The sequence below is a fragment of the Zea mays genome, chromosome 6 (assembly GCF_902167145.1).
Source record: "Zea mays cultivar B73 chromosome 6, Zm-B73-REFERENCE-NAM-5.0, whole genome shotgun sequence".
Classification (NCBI taxonomy): domain Eukaryota; kingdom Viridiplantae; phylum Streptophyta; class Magnoliopsida; order Poales; family Poaceae; genus Zea; species Zea mays.
Window position 1 is genome coordinate 150,381,607 of NC_050101.1, and position 15,722 is coordinate 150,397,328.

A 15,722-nucleotide genomic window follows, 5' to 3' on the forward strand; every position below is an offset into this window, starting at 1 on the left:
TTCGGACCTAAGATGAATTAAATATGAATTGTACAAGTTTCTGGAATTATTTTTATACTAAAAATCAATTTCCCTAATTATTTCTCTATTTTTATCTCTCTGGACTGCGCATCAAATTCCAGAAAGATCAGGGGTTATTTAGCAAAAGTTCCCAAGACTCATGATTCCCCCAGTGTGGACGGCGGGTTCTAATCTAAAGGAGGGTGGGGTTTCTTTTGCAAAATGGCGGCCGAAGGGGTATAAAGAAATCTAGGTCATTTGATCAGAAATCTAAGGCCACGATTAAATCCGCCCTAATATAAACTGGTGAGCTATGGAGACCATTGGATCGAAGTCGAAGGGCCCAGATTTGGTACAACAAGTGCCAACCGCACCCTCATCTAAGCCCTCCACCATGAATCCAACGGTCAGGGCAGCCCCTACATCTTAGCCGTTTACTCCAAATCGGACCGCCAGCGCTTATCTTCTACCTCCCGCTACTATACCTCTCTCTATACTATACGTATGCGAGACCCTGGTGTAGGTACAGCAACTCCGGCACCGCCGGCGTGGAAGAGGAGTCTCACCATCGATGGTGATGAGGCTGGCCGACGATGGAGTGTGGATCCCCGGCGAGGCGCAGACCCGGTGCTCCTCTCCATCATCCAGCGGTCGCACCAGACCACCACCAGGCGGAGCCGATCTTCATGGCGCTGAGCCAGCAGGGTGGCGCATGGTGGAGGCGCGGAGGGAGTTGCGGTTGGCGGTGCCGTAGATGATGGGCGCACATCCACGCCAGAGGCCTTCCCACGCGTGTGGATGACACGAGTACGACACCTGGGCGGCGGCAATCTTCTCTGCTACTACTCGATTCGCACGACAATGACGGCTAGTGTTGGGCCTATAGAAGAGGAGAGGGGAACCAGATGCGTGGTTTTATAGCCAAGTTGCAGAATCCGCACGTGCATTTATGCAGCGAGGATCGGCTGGTTGTTACGGCCGAGGTCCGCGGAGTCCGTGAGGTTGAAGACCGACCTGAAGGAGTGGCCCACGCGTAAGTGATGAGGAGGGAGAATGGCGAGATGGCCCCACGCGTAAGTGACTCAGAGAAAAAGATAAGGGCGCTGATGGGCCAGTGGGGTGCGATTCAGTCTTGGGCCAAGCAGGAAAATAGGGCGCATAACTCAGTTTCTTATCCTTTTTTTTCTTTCCTTTTATCCATTCTTTTCCAAATTTAAAACTTCAATTCAAATTTAAATCCGGTTTGAACATTGGCTTTCTGAATATACCCAATAAGAATCCTAATAATTCTAAGGAGTGCTCTAATATTTATCCTTATATAATACCTATTAACCTAAATAAAGGATAATTTATATAAGAATCCCTTTATTGAATCTTTATTATTAAACATTTTTAGGAGATGTTACTTCAAAAGTTTTGAAAGAAGAGTTAAAAAAAATTCTAACTCAAAACCTTTGGAAATTTTTACATAATTCTCAAAATGAGATTTTGAGGTGTTACAGTAAGGCAACTTATGATAATCTAAAAACAGAATCCTTTTGTTCAGCTGTGTGCTAACAAATATTGAGAGTGATCTCTACCCCCTTTGCTCTTGTGAATTCCTTCGCGGGATTGCAGAAGCGGCGGCTTCATCCGCTCCCAAGTGGTGCTCCTACTCCCTTCGAGGTCTCCTCAATTGATTGTAGGCTGTGTTGGTTGGTTCTTTGAGAGTGTGGTTGGGCGAATCCTCGATTCAGGTTGCCGGTTAAAGACGGTGGTTGGCTTCGAGTTTTATTTGTCAGGTTGCACTAGTTATCGCTGCTTGTAGAAAGTTATCTTGGCTTCTTCGAAGCTAGTTATCTGAAGATTGATCCTACGTCATGAAGATCGGGCATCGTGACACATCATCTGGTATCAAAGCCTCAGTTGGCATAGTAGGATTCTTTACCCTTAGCTACATATATTTTGTGTTCGTCCTATCCACCAAAAAGCCATAAAATATTTTTGCCATAGCCCTTTGTTTCAATCTGTTGTTCCAGTGAGTTTTGTTAAGTTTCAGTCCTTAGAGTCTTTGTTTAGTTGCTGGTCACTCTATCCTTTGTGTTTCCTTTGAGCCTCTTATATATATCTGAAAATATCCACAAAAAGAAAAATCTGAAAACCCTCATCCTTTCCTTCGCGTTAACTTTGATCCTATTTAAGTTATAGCTGCTGGTTGAGTTCTTTGTTAAGTATTATAAAATGTGCAATATCATATCAGATCTCTGTGTTTAGTTCTATAAGAAAAGAGAGTATCAAAAAAAGAGAAGAAAGAAAAGTACCCAAAAAAGTGTTGAACAAGATTGTGAAAGAAAAGTAGAACGATCAGTTTGTTTATGTGCACAGGTGCTGAAAGTTCATCAAGTTGTTCAACCAGTTTGCTATTGTCATTTGGTGCAAAATTTTGGTTGGGTCTGATCGCAACACTTGCATTCCAACCATACTCCTTGATTTGCATCGAATCTGAAAAATTCTTTGCGCGCGTGTTTGATCTACTTACATCACTCGTATCTTGTGGTCAGCACTAGGCAGTGAACTTCTAGTTGGATGGTTATTTAACTTTACAACAACTAGAATTCAGATTGCATTCCTTGTTTACTATTCTCCACCAAGCTCCACATATAAGCCATCGTAACCGGTAATCTGGTCTTGTATTCGCTTAACCATCACTTTATTGTTACCACCACACATTTTTTTCTTGCAACCCGCAGGGACCTCATAAGAGCTTTGGTTGGTAAGAGTGGTGAGGTTGTGAGATTTTATATAGCTTCATATTCCACCTATATTTGTTACCTTGTCGCCACTAATTTCGCAGGAAGATGGATCCCAACGCTGAGATTGAAGAATGTGTCACCATGATACAATTCAATGAGCTCAAACAAAGCATAGAAGACAAGCAAGATCGGTTGGCACAAGATCTTCAGACACTTATGGCTGAAATCAGAGGTCGTCGTTGACTCCCTAATGGTGTAAGAAACCATGATGAAGACGGAGAAGAAGGTGAAGGAAATTATTCTAGAAGAGCAAGTGAACATGGGAGGAGGAATCAAGGTGTTGCACGTGGTAGAGGAAGAGGGCGGAATCGAAGAAATGATGACAATGAAGAATCTGAATTTGGGGATGATGATGATCATTCCCAACTTTGCTATGGTCATCGTCATCATAGAGGCGTCAACCAAGAAGAGAGATTTGGGAAACTTAAGTTTACCATGCCAAGGTAGATCTGATCCTGAAGATTATTTCACATGGGAATTGAAGGTGGAGAAAATCTTCCGCCTATATAATTATTCAAAGGAGAAGAAACTTGCAATGGCATCTCTTGAGTTTGAAGGATATGCTCTGATTTGGTGGGAGCAACTTCTTCGTGATCGTGAAGAAGATGGAGAGGACCCTATTATTACTTGGCAAGAGATGAAGCGAGAAATGAGAATTCGTTTTGTGCCGAAGCATTATCAACGTGATCTTTTTGATAAATTGCAGAATTTGAGGCAAGGAAGTTTCTCTGTTGAGGAGTATTATAAGGAGATGGAGAAGACCATGATTCGAGCCAATGTGTATGAAGATGAAGAGCCATTGCACGTTTCATGGCTGGGTTACACCGCAACATTCAACGTATTGTTGAGTTTCAGCCGTACCAAAGTCTTATTGATTTGGTACATCAAGCCACCAAAGCTGAACGCCAGCTGCAACATGATGCTAAGAGCACCAAGCCCTTGTCATATGGTGCACGAACCATGACTGGAGGAAGCAAATCAATCTCAAGGTTTACTGCTGCATCCTCAGCGACAAAAGGTTCAACTGGAGGTTTGCGATCCAATATTCAAGGCAATTCTAGTGGAAAGAACGGTGTTACTCCAAACATGAGTTATAAACCAGCAGCATCCACTTCAACATCAGTGGGTTCAACAGCCAAGAGTAGTGGTATTCAGTGCTTCAAGTGTGGAGGTCATGGTCATGTCATAAAGGAGTGTCCAAATAATCGTGTGATCCTTGTGAATGATGATGGAGAATATACATCAACTAGTGAAGAGGAAGCTGAAGCAGGAAATGTAGAAGACACTCATAAAATTGAGGAACACACTGGATGTGAATTTGAGCATGGTACTACTCTTGTGGTTACACAAATCTTGAGTGTTCAAATGAAAGAAGCTGAAATTGGATAGAGACATAATATTTTTCAAACGCGAGCAAAAGTGCAAGACAAAGTAGTAAAGGTGATCATTGATAGAGGGAGCTATCATAATCTTGCAAGTCGTGAGATGGTTGAAAAGCTTGGTTTGAAGTTGCAGCGACACCCTCATCCATATCATGTCCAATGGTTGAATGAATCGGGAGATATCAAGATTGGTTATAAGGTGAAAGTTCCGTTCAAGATTGGAGAGTATATTGACACAGTGGAGTGCGATGTTGCACCCATGTCTGTGTGTCACATGCTGATAGGAAGACCTTGGCAATATGACCGATATTCTCAGCATTGTGGAAGAACAAATCAATACACGCTAGATCTGAAAGGGAGAAAGTTTGTACTCAAGCCTATGACCCCTCAACAAATCATGGCTGAACATTTACAAAAGAAAACTGAAATTAGTGCAGCAAGTAGAGGAGGAGAAGAGCAAAAGAAATTGAGTGCCATGCACAATTCGTTGAGCGAGTGCTACAAGCCAAATTCAAGAGATAAAAGGAAGGAAGAGGGAGAACATCTAGTTATGCTAGCCACAAAATCTGAGCTGAGAGAAGTGAGGAACAACCCATATCAAGTGCTCTTTGTACTTGTGAACAAAGATGTTTTGATTTCTCCTAACGACATAACATCTCTACCTAGTGTTGTGGCTGATCTTTTGCAGGACTTTGAAGACGTGTTTCCACGAGAAACACCGGCTGGACTACCTCCAATTCAAGGGATTGAGCATCAAATCGATCTTATTCCAGGGGCTGCACTTCCTAACCGTCCACCATATCGAACCAATCCCGAAGAAACTAAGGAAATACAAAGGCAAGTGCAAGAACTTCTTGATAAAGGTTTTGTTCGTGAAAGCTTAAGCCCTTGTGTTGTTCCTGTGATTTTAGTACCTAAGAAAGATGGATCTTGGAGGATGTGTGTTGATTGTAGAGCTATAAATAATATTATCGTTCGCTATCGCCATCCTATTCCATGGCTAGATGATATGCTTGATGAAATAAGTGGTTCCACAATTTTTACTAAAATTGATTTGAGAAGTGGATACCATCAAATAAGAATGAAAACTAGAGATGAATGGAAGACTGCATTTAAAACAAAATTTGGGTTGTATGAATGGTTAGTGATGCCCTTTGGGTTGACTAATGCTCCTAGTACTTTTATGAGATTAATGAACCATGTCTTATGAACTTTCATTGGAAATTTTGTTGTTGTCTACTTCGATGATATTCTAATTTACAACAAGTCTTTTGATGAACATGTGAAACACATTCGACAAGTTTTAGATGAGCTTAGAAAGGAGAAATTATTTGCTAATCTTGAGAAGTGCAGTTTTTGCACAGACCATGTTGTGTTTCTTGGCTTTGTTGTTTCAGCAAAAGGAATAGAGGTGAATGAATCCAAGGTGAAAGCAATCAAGGATTGGCCAGCTCCAACGAATGTAAGTCAAGTAATAAGTTTTTATGGTCTTGCTGGTTTTTATAGAAGATTTGTGCGAGATTTCAGTACCATCGCTTCCCCTTTAAATGAATTGACAAAGAAAGGTGTTGAATTTAAATGGGGAAACTCACAAGAAGATGCTTTTCAAGAATTGAAGAAACATTTGACAGAAGCACATGTACTTGTTCTTCCTGATTTCACTAAAACTTTTGAAGTAGAATGTGATGCTAGTGGGATTGGGATAGGAGGAGTTTTAATGCAACAAGGAAAACCTATAGCATATTTTAGTGAAAAATTGGGAGGTGCTCAATTAAATTATTCTGTGTATGACAAAGAATTGTATGCTTTGGTCCGAACGCTTGAAACATGGCAGCACTACTTATGGCCAAAAGAGTTTGTTATTCATTCCGATCATGAAGCTTTTAAGTATTTGAAAGGGCAAGCCAAACTAAACTGTCGCCATGCCAAATGGGTTGAGTTTATCGAAACATTTCCATACATTGTGAAATATAAGAAAGGTAAGGACAATGTGGTCGCTGATGCCTTGTCTCGAAGGAATGTGTTGTTGAATCAACTAGAGGTAAAAGTTTTGGGTCTTGAAAATTTGAAAGAAATGTATAATGATGATCCTGAATTTTCAGAACCATACAATCATTGTAAAGATGGAAAAGGTTGGGAAAAATATCATATACATGATGGATTTTTATTTAGAGCTAACAAACTTTGTGTACCAAATTCTTCGGTTAAATTGCTTTTATTGCAGAAGTCACATGGAGGAGGTCTAACAGGTCATTTTGGACAAAAGAAGACTTATGAACTGCTCAGTGATCATTTCTATTAGCCCAAGATGAGGAGAGACGTCATCAGATTTGTGGAGCGTTGTGTCACCTATCACCAAGCTAAGTCAAAACTGAACCCTCATGGTTTATATATTCCTTTACCCGCCCCTAAAATTCCTTGGGAAGACATAAGCATGGTTTTTATTTTAGGGCTGCCGAGGACTCAAAAAAAGAGAGATTCTATTTTTGTTCTGGTTGATAGATTTTCAAAAATGGCTCATTTTATTCCATGCAACAAGAGCGACGATGCTTCACATGTTGTCAATTTGTTTTTTAGAGAAATCTTAAGGCTACATGGAGTGCCCAAGACCATCGTATCTGACCGTGATGTGAAGTTTATGAGCTATTTTTGGAAAACATTGTGGGCAAAGCTTGTGACTAAACTTTTGTTCTCCACCACATGCCACCCCCAAACTGATGGACACACTGAAGTGGTGAATCATACATTATCAATGCTGCTGCGAACAATGGTAAAGAAGAACTTGAAGGATTGGAAGGAATGTTTGCCACACGTGGAGTTTGCTTATAACATGGCAGTACATTCTACAACTAATTTATGTTCCTTCGAAATTGTATATGGGTTCAAACCTATTGCTCCGACACTACACCAAAATCATACACTTCCTACGGTTTTTTAACTTCCTACAGCTTTTATAACAAACCGTAGGAAATAAATAACTTCCGAGAGGCAACTGGTACCTCTAGGAAATAAACTTCCTACGGTTTTTTATAAAAACTGTCGGAAGTTAAAAAACCGTAGGAAGTTATCTAACTTCCTACAGCCTCCTCTAGGAAGTTAGGTTTTATCTGTTGACCAGCCAAACGAATAGCTAACTTCCTACGGCTGGCTCTAGGAAGTTAGCTGCCCAGATAACTTCCTACGACTTCCTCTAGGAAGTTAGGTTTCCGCTGTTGACCAGCCAAACGAAAATCTAACTTCCTACGGCCTTCTCTAGAAAGTTAGCTGGGCAGCTAACTTCCTACGGCCGCCTCTAGGAAGTTAGGTTTCAGCTGTTGACCGGTCAAACGAAAATCTAACGTCCTACGGTTGGCTGTAGGAAGTTACTTAACTTCCTAGAGTCAAAGTACAAACTCTAGAAAGTTACATTACTTTCTACGGGTTTACTCTAGGAAGTTATATTTTTTTATTTTTAACCTCCCTCAACCTTATCTCTTCTCTCTCTTCTCTCAATCAGACCTATGTCTCCACCGCGCCGGCCGCCTCTCCCGCGGCCGCCTCTCCCACGCCCGGCCAGCCCCAGCCGCCGCTCCCACGCCCGGCCGCCCCCGCCCCCGGCCGTGGCCGCCCCCGACGTGCAAGGCCGCCCTCGCCCGCCCCGGCCGCCGCCGCGGCTGCCTCCGCCGCGCCCGGCCCCCGACGTGGCCGCCCCCGACGCGCCCGGCCCCCGACCTCTCCCGTTCCACGTTTCGTCCTCGCGTTCCCAACCAAGCTCTCCCGCCTGCCAGGCTGCCATGGCCGCGACCTCCCCCTTCGACAGCGTCCTCCCAGGTGAGCGTTGACCGCCAGCTCACAGTTTAGTTGTCGTTGTCGATGGTTTTACAATATGTAACTCGTGCACCCGGACGAGTACCACAGGTCAGCACGCAAAAAAAACCGCGCCGGAGGCAAGTGCATTTCGTCAGAAACAGTCAGGGGATTAATCCGCTCTCTTGCATCTGCAGCTACATGCACGGCAGGCTACCGTACGACAGGATCGCGCGCGACCCGCAGCTGGCGCGGCTGCTGCAGAGCATCCCGCACCCGCAGCGCAAAGTGGTGCATATCCAGAGCAGAACAGATGGAAGCGAGGCACTTACTTCACTTGGGACACGACCTGACCAGCAGCTAGCGCTAGCTAACCATGTGAAATTGTGATGCGCTGCTGTTCACCAACTCGGACCGCGCGCATATGGAGTGGGCGCTGGAGCGGCTGGGCGTGGATGAGGCCGTCTTCGACGCCGTCGTGTGCTTCGAGACCATGAACCCGCACCTGTTCGGCGACTACGCGCACGCCGTCGACCGGCGCCCGGCCAAACCGGTGGTGGATGCAATCGTCGCCGGGCTGCGCGCCGCCGGCTCCAACCCACGCCGGACGGTACGTGATAGCTGGCCCGCGGGCAGTCACTACTCGCTCACTTATTACAGTACTACTTGGGTACGTAGTAGATTGGTCGGTACGTAGTTTTATCCAGGTTCTCTAGGCGTGGTTAGAAGATTATTAAATCCATGTCCCCAAAAAAAGCTTTTTTATTATTATTATCATCGTTTATGTTTGCCCGGAGTCGTAGAGCACTGGGCAAGACTATTTTAGTTACGTATTAGACAAAGGTAAAAACAAAACTGATGGACTACTGCTTTGGATGGAGACAAATTTTTACGATTATTATTATTATATCCGTGACATCCGTCGTATATTACTATCATTTTATTAGCATGGATGATTGAAACCTGACGCTGTTTGCTCTGTCAGCTGTTCCTGGACGACAGCGAGAGGAACATCGCCACGAGGAAAGCGCTCGGCCTCCGCACCGCCCTGGTACGTAACACAACCATCCTCACCGTTCTGTTCTCCAACACGTTTCTGCCGTGCTCAAGAGTACGTGTGGTAGTTGGTGGATCGTCAGGTGGTTGGCACACACCACACCGCGCGATAGTTATGGAGTACTAGACTTTGCTACCCACCACTCGACGATGACGGTGATGGATTCCCCCCTCGCAGTCCCTATCATGTAGACGCCACGGAGATTGGGCTGTCCTCCATAATTCGGACTGATCTTATTTGCTCCTACGCGCTTATAGTGGTCGTCCATCATTAATCATTAATCTAGATGATGATTGGCGCTCTACAAGGCCGGGTTCCCATAGTAGGAGCAGTTTTTAGCGTGACCTCGTGTTCCATACCGAGTCGTATCACAGGTATGGAAGTGATGATCACTTTTGTTTGGCAAAACGAATGGTAAGGACAATTTAAGCCATTTTCGTTGATTGTAGTTGACTTGTTGTAATTTCTGGTTATGGTTGTGGTGCTCATGGAAGGTGAGGACTCTACATATCTTATATTGTTTCATTGGTTGAGTGCAATACATGTATTCTTAATCTGGCATGATGTTACTTGTTTTGTAGGTACACAATGTTTGCTAACATCATCGACTCGAGCCAGGTGAGGGTTCAGCGTGGAGGTTCATCGAGGTCTGCTGCTCGTAGCTCCCTTCGCTCCACTCAAGATCCAGCAGAAGTGGAGCAACTGTGAGAAGAACTTAGGCGACATCAGGATTACTTGAAACAACAAGCTGCGCAACATGAATATTATGCTACACAGATTCAACAACAGCAAACACTCATACAAGTAAGTTCAGAAGATAATAGCTTTCAATTTAAGATATGTATTGATTTAAAACGCAGATGTGAATGAGTTCGACAAATTTGTAGCAACTAGCACAGGCCCAAGGGATACACGTCCCGGTGTCGTTGATATATTTGTTATGTTGTGGAATGTGGTGTAAAATTGTGTGTGAGATGTTTTATGTGAAAATATGTTGTGCTATATAGCTGTTGATATATTTGTTATGTTGTGGAATGTGGTGTAAAATATAAATAGCATTTGTAATGCTGGTCAAATTAACTTCCTAGAGGGTTATTAACTTCCTAGGGGTTGCAGTCAGCCGTAGGAAGTTAGTCAGCTTACTTCCTAGGGGCTACAGTAAGCCGTAGGAAGTTAGCCAGCTAACTTCCTAGAGGCTACAGTAAGTCGTAGGAAGTTATCCAGCTAACTTCCTAGGGGCTATAGTAAGTCGTAGGAAGTTAGTCAGCTGACGGCGTGAAACTGCTAACTTCCGAGAATCTACTAACTTCCGAGAGGCTTATTAAGCCGTAGGAAGTTAGCTAACTTCCTAGAGCCCTCTAGAAAGTTAAGCTAACTTCCGACAAAAAATTTTCGAGAGCCAAACTACCGACGGGATGGCTTAACTTCCGAGAGTTTCGCTAACTTCCTAGAGTTTAGGCCTAACTTCCTAGGGTTTAGGCTCTAGGAAGTTTACTATTTTGGTGTAGTGCGATAGATTTGTTGCCCCTTCCATTGCAGGAAAGAACCAATATGGAAGCTTCCAAGCGTGCTGTATATATAAAAAAATACATGAGAAGACCAAGGAAGCAATTGAGCTCAAAGCAGTGCGCAAGGCTGCAAGTATGAATAAGCATAGGAAGAAAGTGTTATTTGAACCGGGGGACTTGGTTTGGATTCACTTGCTCAAGGAGCGTTTTCCTGAGCAGCACAAATCCAAATTGATGCCACGAGGGGATGGCCCATTTCGTGTTCTTGCCAAGATCAATGATAATGCATACAAGATAGATCTTCCACCAAGCTATGGCGTGAGCAACATGTTCAATGTTGCTGACCTCTTACCATATACAAGTGAAGACACTTCAGAGTCGAGGACGACTCCTTTTCAAGGGGAGGAGGATGATATGACCACGCCATTAAGCAACACATTACAACCCCCAAGTCATACTACATCAACTCAAGTACAACCAACATCATCACCAACCCAAGTCTTTGATGGACCAATTACACGAAGCCGAGCTAAGAAGCTACAGCAAGAGGTGCACGCGCTACTTTATGAATTTCAATTAAACACCAATGAGAACTTTATGCTACCTAAGTCGTGTATGTTGATATTACTTAGGTTCACCAAAGAGGAAGGACAAAATATATCAAGGGCGAATCAGCAAGAAGAGCTATGTCCGAGTCAGTTCAGCGCTATAGAACCGTCCAGAAGAAACAGTCATATCTTTTGATTCCCAAAATCTATTGTTGGGGGTATGCTTCGTAGCCGAAGCTCCTAAAGAAAGAAACACCTTCGACATATCTTCTCAAAAGCAGTGCCGAAGCTATCGCCTATAAAGCTTCGGCACAGTGACATGTCTCAAGACGAAGGGGTGAACCGACTTAAAGATGAAATGACCTAAACACCCATGATATTCTGTGTCATTATTGTAGTTGATTGTAAAGGGCATAAATGTAATTATACACAGGCTGCGCCCTGTGCCTATAAATAGGTGAACAGTACCCCTGTACTGTTCACGCAATCTTGTAATCGCTGGCACATTACGCTGGAATTATTGCTTTCTGCCAAGGCGAAGGTATAAATGTACCTAAATATTATGTTTTAATATTTAGGTTTGTATAATAAAATATGTGAATAATCTTATGTGTTCTTGATATATCATTCCCTTATGTTTCATATTTTTTATATTTCATCCTACATTGTTTTATAACTCTAATCACAAAGGTATGACCTTCGTGATATCTTGCTCATGGCCTTCGTCCGAAGTTCATTAAATCCTTGGGGAGATAATGCTTCAGTGGACGAAGGGCATTAATATTTAACATTTTATGTTGCCTTGTTCTTAATTCATAGCATTTGAGAACAAGTCCCCAACATTGGCGCCCACCTCCGGTGAACTCACTTCCACTTTTTGAGTTGATGGCTTCGTTCAACAACCAAGCTGGAGCTGCTTCGGCTACGAAGCTGGTACTCCCGATAATAGACGGTTCATGCTCAGAGCCGGCCAACAAGAACCAGAAGAAGGAGGCACAGAGAAGGGTACAACATGTCGGGGTGCAGGGACCCTTCATCAAGTCGAGATGGTCCCACATCCCAATTACCTTCTCCAAAGAGGACCTTTAGCTCAATGATTACCCTCACAATGATGCTATGGTTATTTCTTGCGTTATCAAAGGATTTCTAGTCCACAATGTTCTAGTTGATACAGGCAGTGCAGCGGATATTATATTTGCTAAGGCCTTCAGACAGATGCAAGAGCAAGAGGATAAGATTCATGATGCTACACACCCTCTTTGTGGCTTCAGAGGAAGGCAGATTGTAGCGCTCGACAAGATCACGATTGTCGGTGTTTCGACCCCGGGGGTCCCTGGACCGACGAGTAAATTGTTGCCGCGTGCCCCAGCCCAGATGGGTCGGCGCGAGACGGAGCGCGAAGGGGGGAAAACCAGAGGGAGACAGGCGTAAAAGGGGAAACCCTGCGACCTTCGTGTTTGTCCCGCGCCCGGGTCAGGTGCGCTTGCAGTAGGGGGTTACAAGCGTCCGCGTGGGAGGGAGCGAGAGGCCTACACGCGCCGTCCCGTCCTCCCCGCGCGGCCAACCTCCTATAAGAGGGCCCTGGACCTTCTTTTTATAGGCGTAAGGAGAGGGTCCAGGTGTACAATGGGAGATGTAGCAGTGTGCTAACGTGTCTAGCAGAGAGGAGCTAGTGCCCTAAGTACATGCCGTCGTGGCAGCCGGAGAGGTTTTGGCACCCTGTTCATGAGATGTCGTGGCTGTCGGAGGAGCGCTGGAGCCTGGCAGAAGGACAGCTGTCGGGGCTGTCGAGTCCTTACTGACATCTCCTTGCTTCCGTAAGGGGGCTGAGAGCCGCCGTCGTCATGGATCACGCGGGGCGCCATCATTATTTGCTTTGCCGGGGCGAGCCAGATGGGACGCTGGTCTTGTTCCCCGTAGCCAAAGCTAGCTAGGGGTAGGGCAATGATGGCCCCTCCTGCGATGTGGTCGGTCCGAGCCCTGGGTCGAGCGAGGCGGAGGCTCCTCCGAGGTCGAGGTCGAGTCTATCTTCCGAGGTCGAGGTCGAGTCCGAGCCCCTAGGTCGGGCAAGGAGGAGACTGTCGGCTGAGGTCAGGGCCGAGCCCTGGGCTCGGGCGAGGCGGAGTTCGTCGTCTTCCGGGGCCGAGGCCGAGTCCGAGCCCTGGGGTCGGGCGAGGCGGAGTTCGTCGTCTTTCGGGGCCGAGGTCGAGTCCGAGCCCTGGGGTCGGGCGAGGCGGAGTTCGTCGTCTTCCGGGGCCGAGGCCGAGTCCGAGCCCTGGGGTCGGGCGAGGCGGAGCTTCCTATGGCGCCCGAGGTTGGACTTGGCTGCTGTCAGCCTCACTCTGTCGAGTGGCACAGTAGTCGGAGCGGCGCAGGCGGCGCTGTCCTCTTGTCAGTCCGGTCAGTGGAGCGGCGAAGTGACTGCGGTCACTTCGGCTCTATCGACTGAAGGGCGTGCGTCAGGATGAGGTGTCAGGCCATCCTTGCATTAAATGCTCCTGCGATACGGTCGGTCAGCGTGGCGATTTGGCCAAGGTTGCTTCTTGGCGAAGGCTGGGCCTCGGGCGAGCCGAAGGTGTGTCCGTTGCTTGAGGGGGCCCTCGGGCGAGACGTAAATCCTCCGGGGTCGGCTGCCCTTGCCCGAGGTTGGGCTCGAGCGAGGCGAGATCGTGTCCCTTGAGTGGACCGAGCCTTGACTTAATCGCACCCATCAGGCCTTTGCAGCTTTGTGCTGATGGGGGTTACCAGCTGAGATTAGGAGTCTTGGGGGTACCCCTAATTATGGTCCCCGACAGTAGCCCCCGAGCCTCGAAGGGAGTGTTAATACTCGCTTGGAGGCTTTTGTCGCACTTTTTTGCAAGGGGACCGGCCTTTCTCGGTTGCGTTTTGTTCCGGTGGGTGCGCGCGAGCGCACCCGCCGGGTGTAGCCCCCGAGGCCTCGGAGGAGTGGTTTGACTCCTTCGAGGTCTTAATGCGTTTCGTGATGCTTTGTCCGGTCTGGTTGTTCCCTCATGCGAGCTGGCCGTAGCCCGGGTGCACGGTCGGGTCCCAAGTTCTCGGGCTGGTATGTTGACGCTGTCAACGGTTTGGCCGGAGCCGGGTTTGCGAGAGCAGCCCCCGAGCCTCCGCACAGAGCGAGAGGATGGTCAAGGATAGACTCGACTTTTTTACATACGCCCCTGTGTCGCCTTTCTGCAAGGAGGATGGGGGGAAAAGCGCCATGTTGCCCTTGGAGGGCGCCGAACATGGTGTCTCTAGTGAGCTGCTAACGGGTAATCCGAGTGGACGCCCGTGCCCCATTTGCTAGGGGTTGGCTAGTGGCCCGGAGGCACGCTCCAAAAGTACCTGCGGGTGATTTGCCGGACCCGGTCCCCTTTTGACGGGGTCCGAGGGCTCGATGCCTCCCTCTGATGGGATTCCGTTACAAAATCGTTCCCGTTGGTCTCGGAAATGTCCTAGGGTACCTCGGGAGCGTAGCCCGAGCCTTGGTTATGTATCGAACGTACCCAGGGTCATCCCTCGCTCTACGTCTAAGGTGGCTGTCGAACCCTTCGAGGGCCAGCCTACGAACCCCTGATCAGTAGTGGGCGCGGAGCCCGAGTGGCCTGAGGCGGCCGTTGAACCCTTCCAAGGGGCCGGCCTTCGAACCTCTGACCAGTAGTGAGCGTGGAGCCCGAGCGCTCTGAGGCGGCTGTTGAACCCCTCCGAGGGGCCAGCCTTCGAACCTCTGATCAGTAGGGGGGCTCGGGGCCCGTTTCCTTCGTGGAGAAGGATCCCTTTCGGGGTATCCCCTTTCCCGGTCCCTGTTGTAAGAGAGAGAAAGAGGAAGAGGAAAAGGATACAAAATCGAATGACGTGGCGCACCTTTTTTGACGCGGTCATTATGGCGGAGGTGAAGCGTCGCCTGCTTCGCCCGCCAAAGGTGCCGCCCGTCCTGCCGCAGAGTTAATGCGACGGGACGAGTGGTTCACGGGGCGGCCGTTGCGCGTGCGCGAGCCGTTCGAGGAACGGAACACGGGCGCGCCGTCTTCACGCCGTGGGAGAGGGTTCTCTCGCTGTCCCAGGAGGGGACGTGAGCTTGGTTGACGACTTGACCGCTGCTTCCGCCCGCCTGCCACCGCCATTACTGCCAGCCCATTTCTGGCCGTATCGACCGTCGTGCCTTCTCCCGCGGCTGACTGCCCCGTGACCAATGTGCCTGGTTGGCACTGTTGGGTCATGCGCAGGGTTGCCTTGAGCCGCAGTACTGGTTCCGCAGTCAAGGAGGCACGGTAGTGGCGCGAGTGGCGGTGCAGTTTCTTGCACGTAGCAACCGGCGAACTGGTTGCATGACGTGTGGGCCTGGGCCTCCATGCTGGACGCGTCGAAGTCGAAAGGGTGCGCCCCATTGGTGCGGTTGCATGCCGCCTGCATGGCGGTCCGCCCTTTCACCCGCTGGTCTGGGCGAAAGTGGAGGAATGCTCGTAACCGCCGGGCAGTTGCGCGCACCGCGCACGGCGGTTTGGCTTCTTCTGCCCTGGGCCAGCTTGCATGACGCGCGGGACCCAGCCCCCGTGTCGTAGGGGGAGGACCTTGGAGCGTGTTGGAGAAGACTCAGCCCGCGATGGCTGAGGACGCAAGTGGGGAGAGTTGCCTTTTAAAAGGAGGGT

General features: G+C 47.6%; 1 protein-coding gene across 1 annotated transcript; it reads left to right on the forward strand.

Moving 5' to 3' along the window:
* Window positions 1–8,363: 8,363 nt before the first annotated feature.
* On the forward strand, window positions 8,364–9,143 carry LOC103631485 (uncharacterized). Its single transcript, XM_008652385.1, has 2 exons — window positions 8,364–8,570; window positions 8,946–9,143. Exons 1-2 carry the CDS (start codon window positions 8,385–8,387, stop codon window positions 9,141–9,143), a joined length of 384 nt encoding a protein of 127 aa, XP_008650607.1. The 5' UTR covers window positions 8,364–8,384.
* The last annotated feature ends 6,579 nt before the right edge of the window (window positions 9,144–15,722 follow it).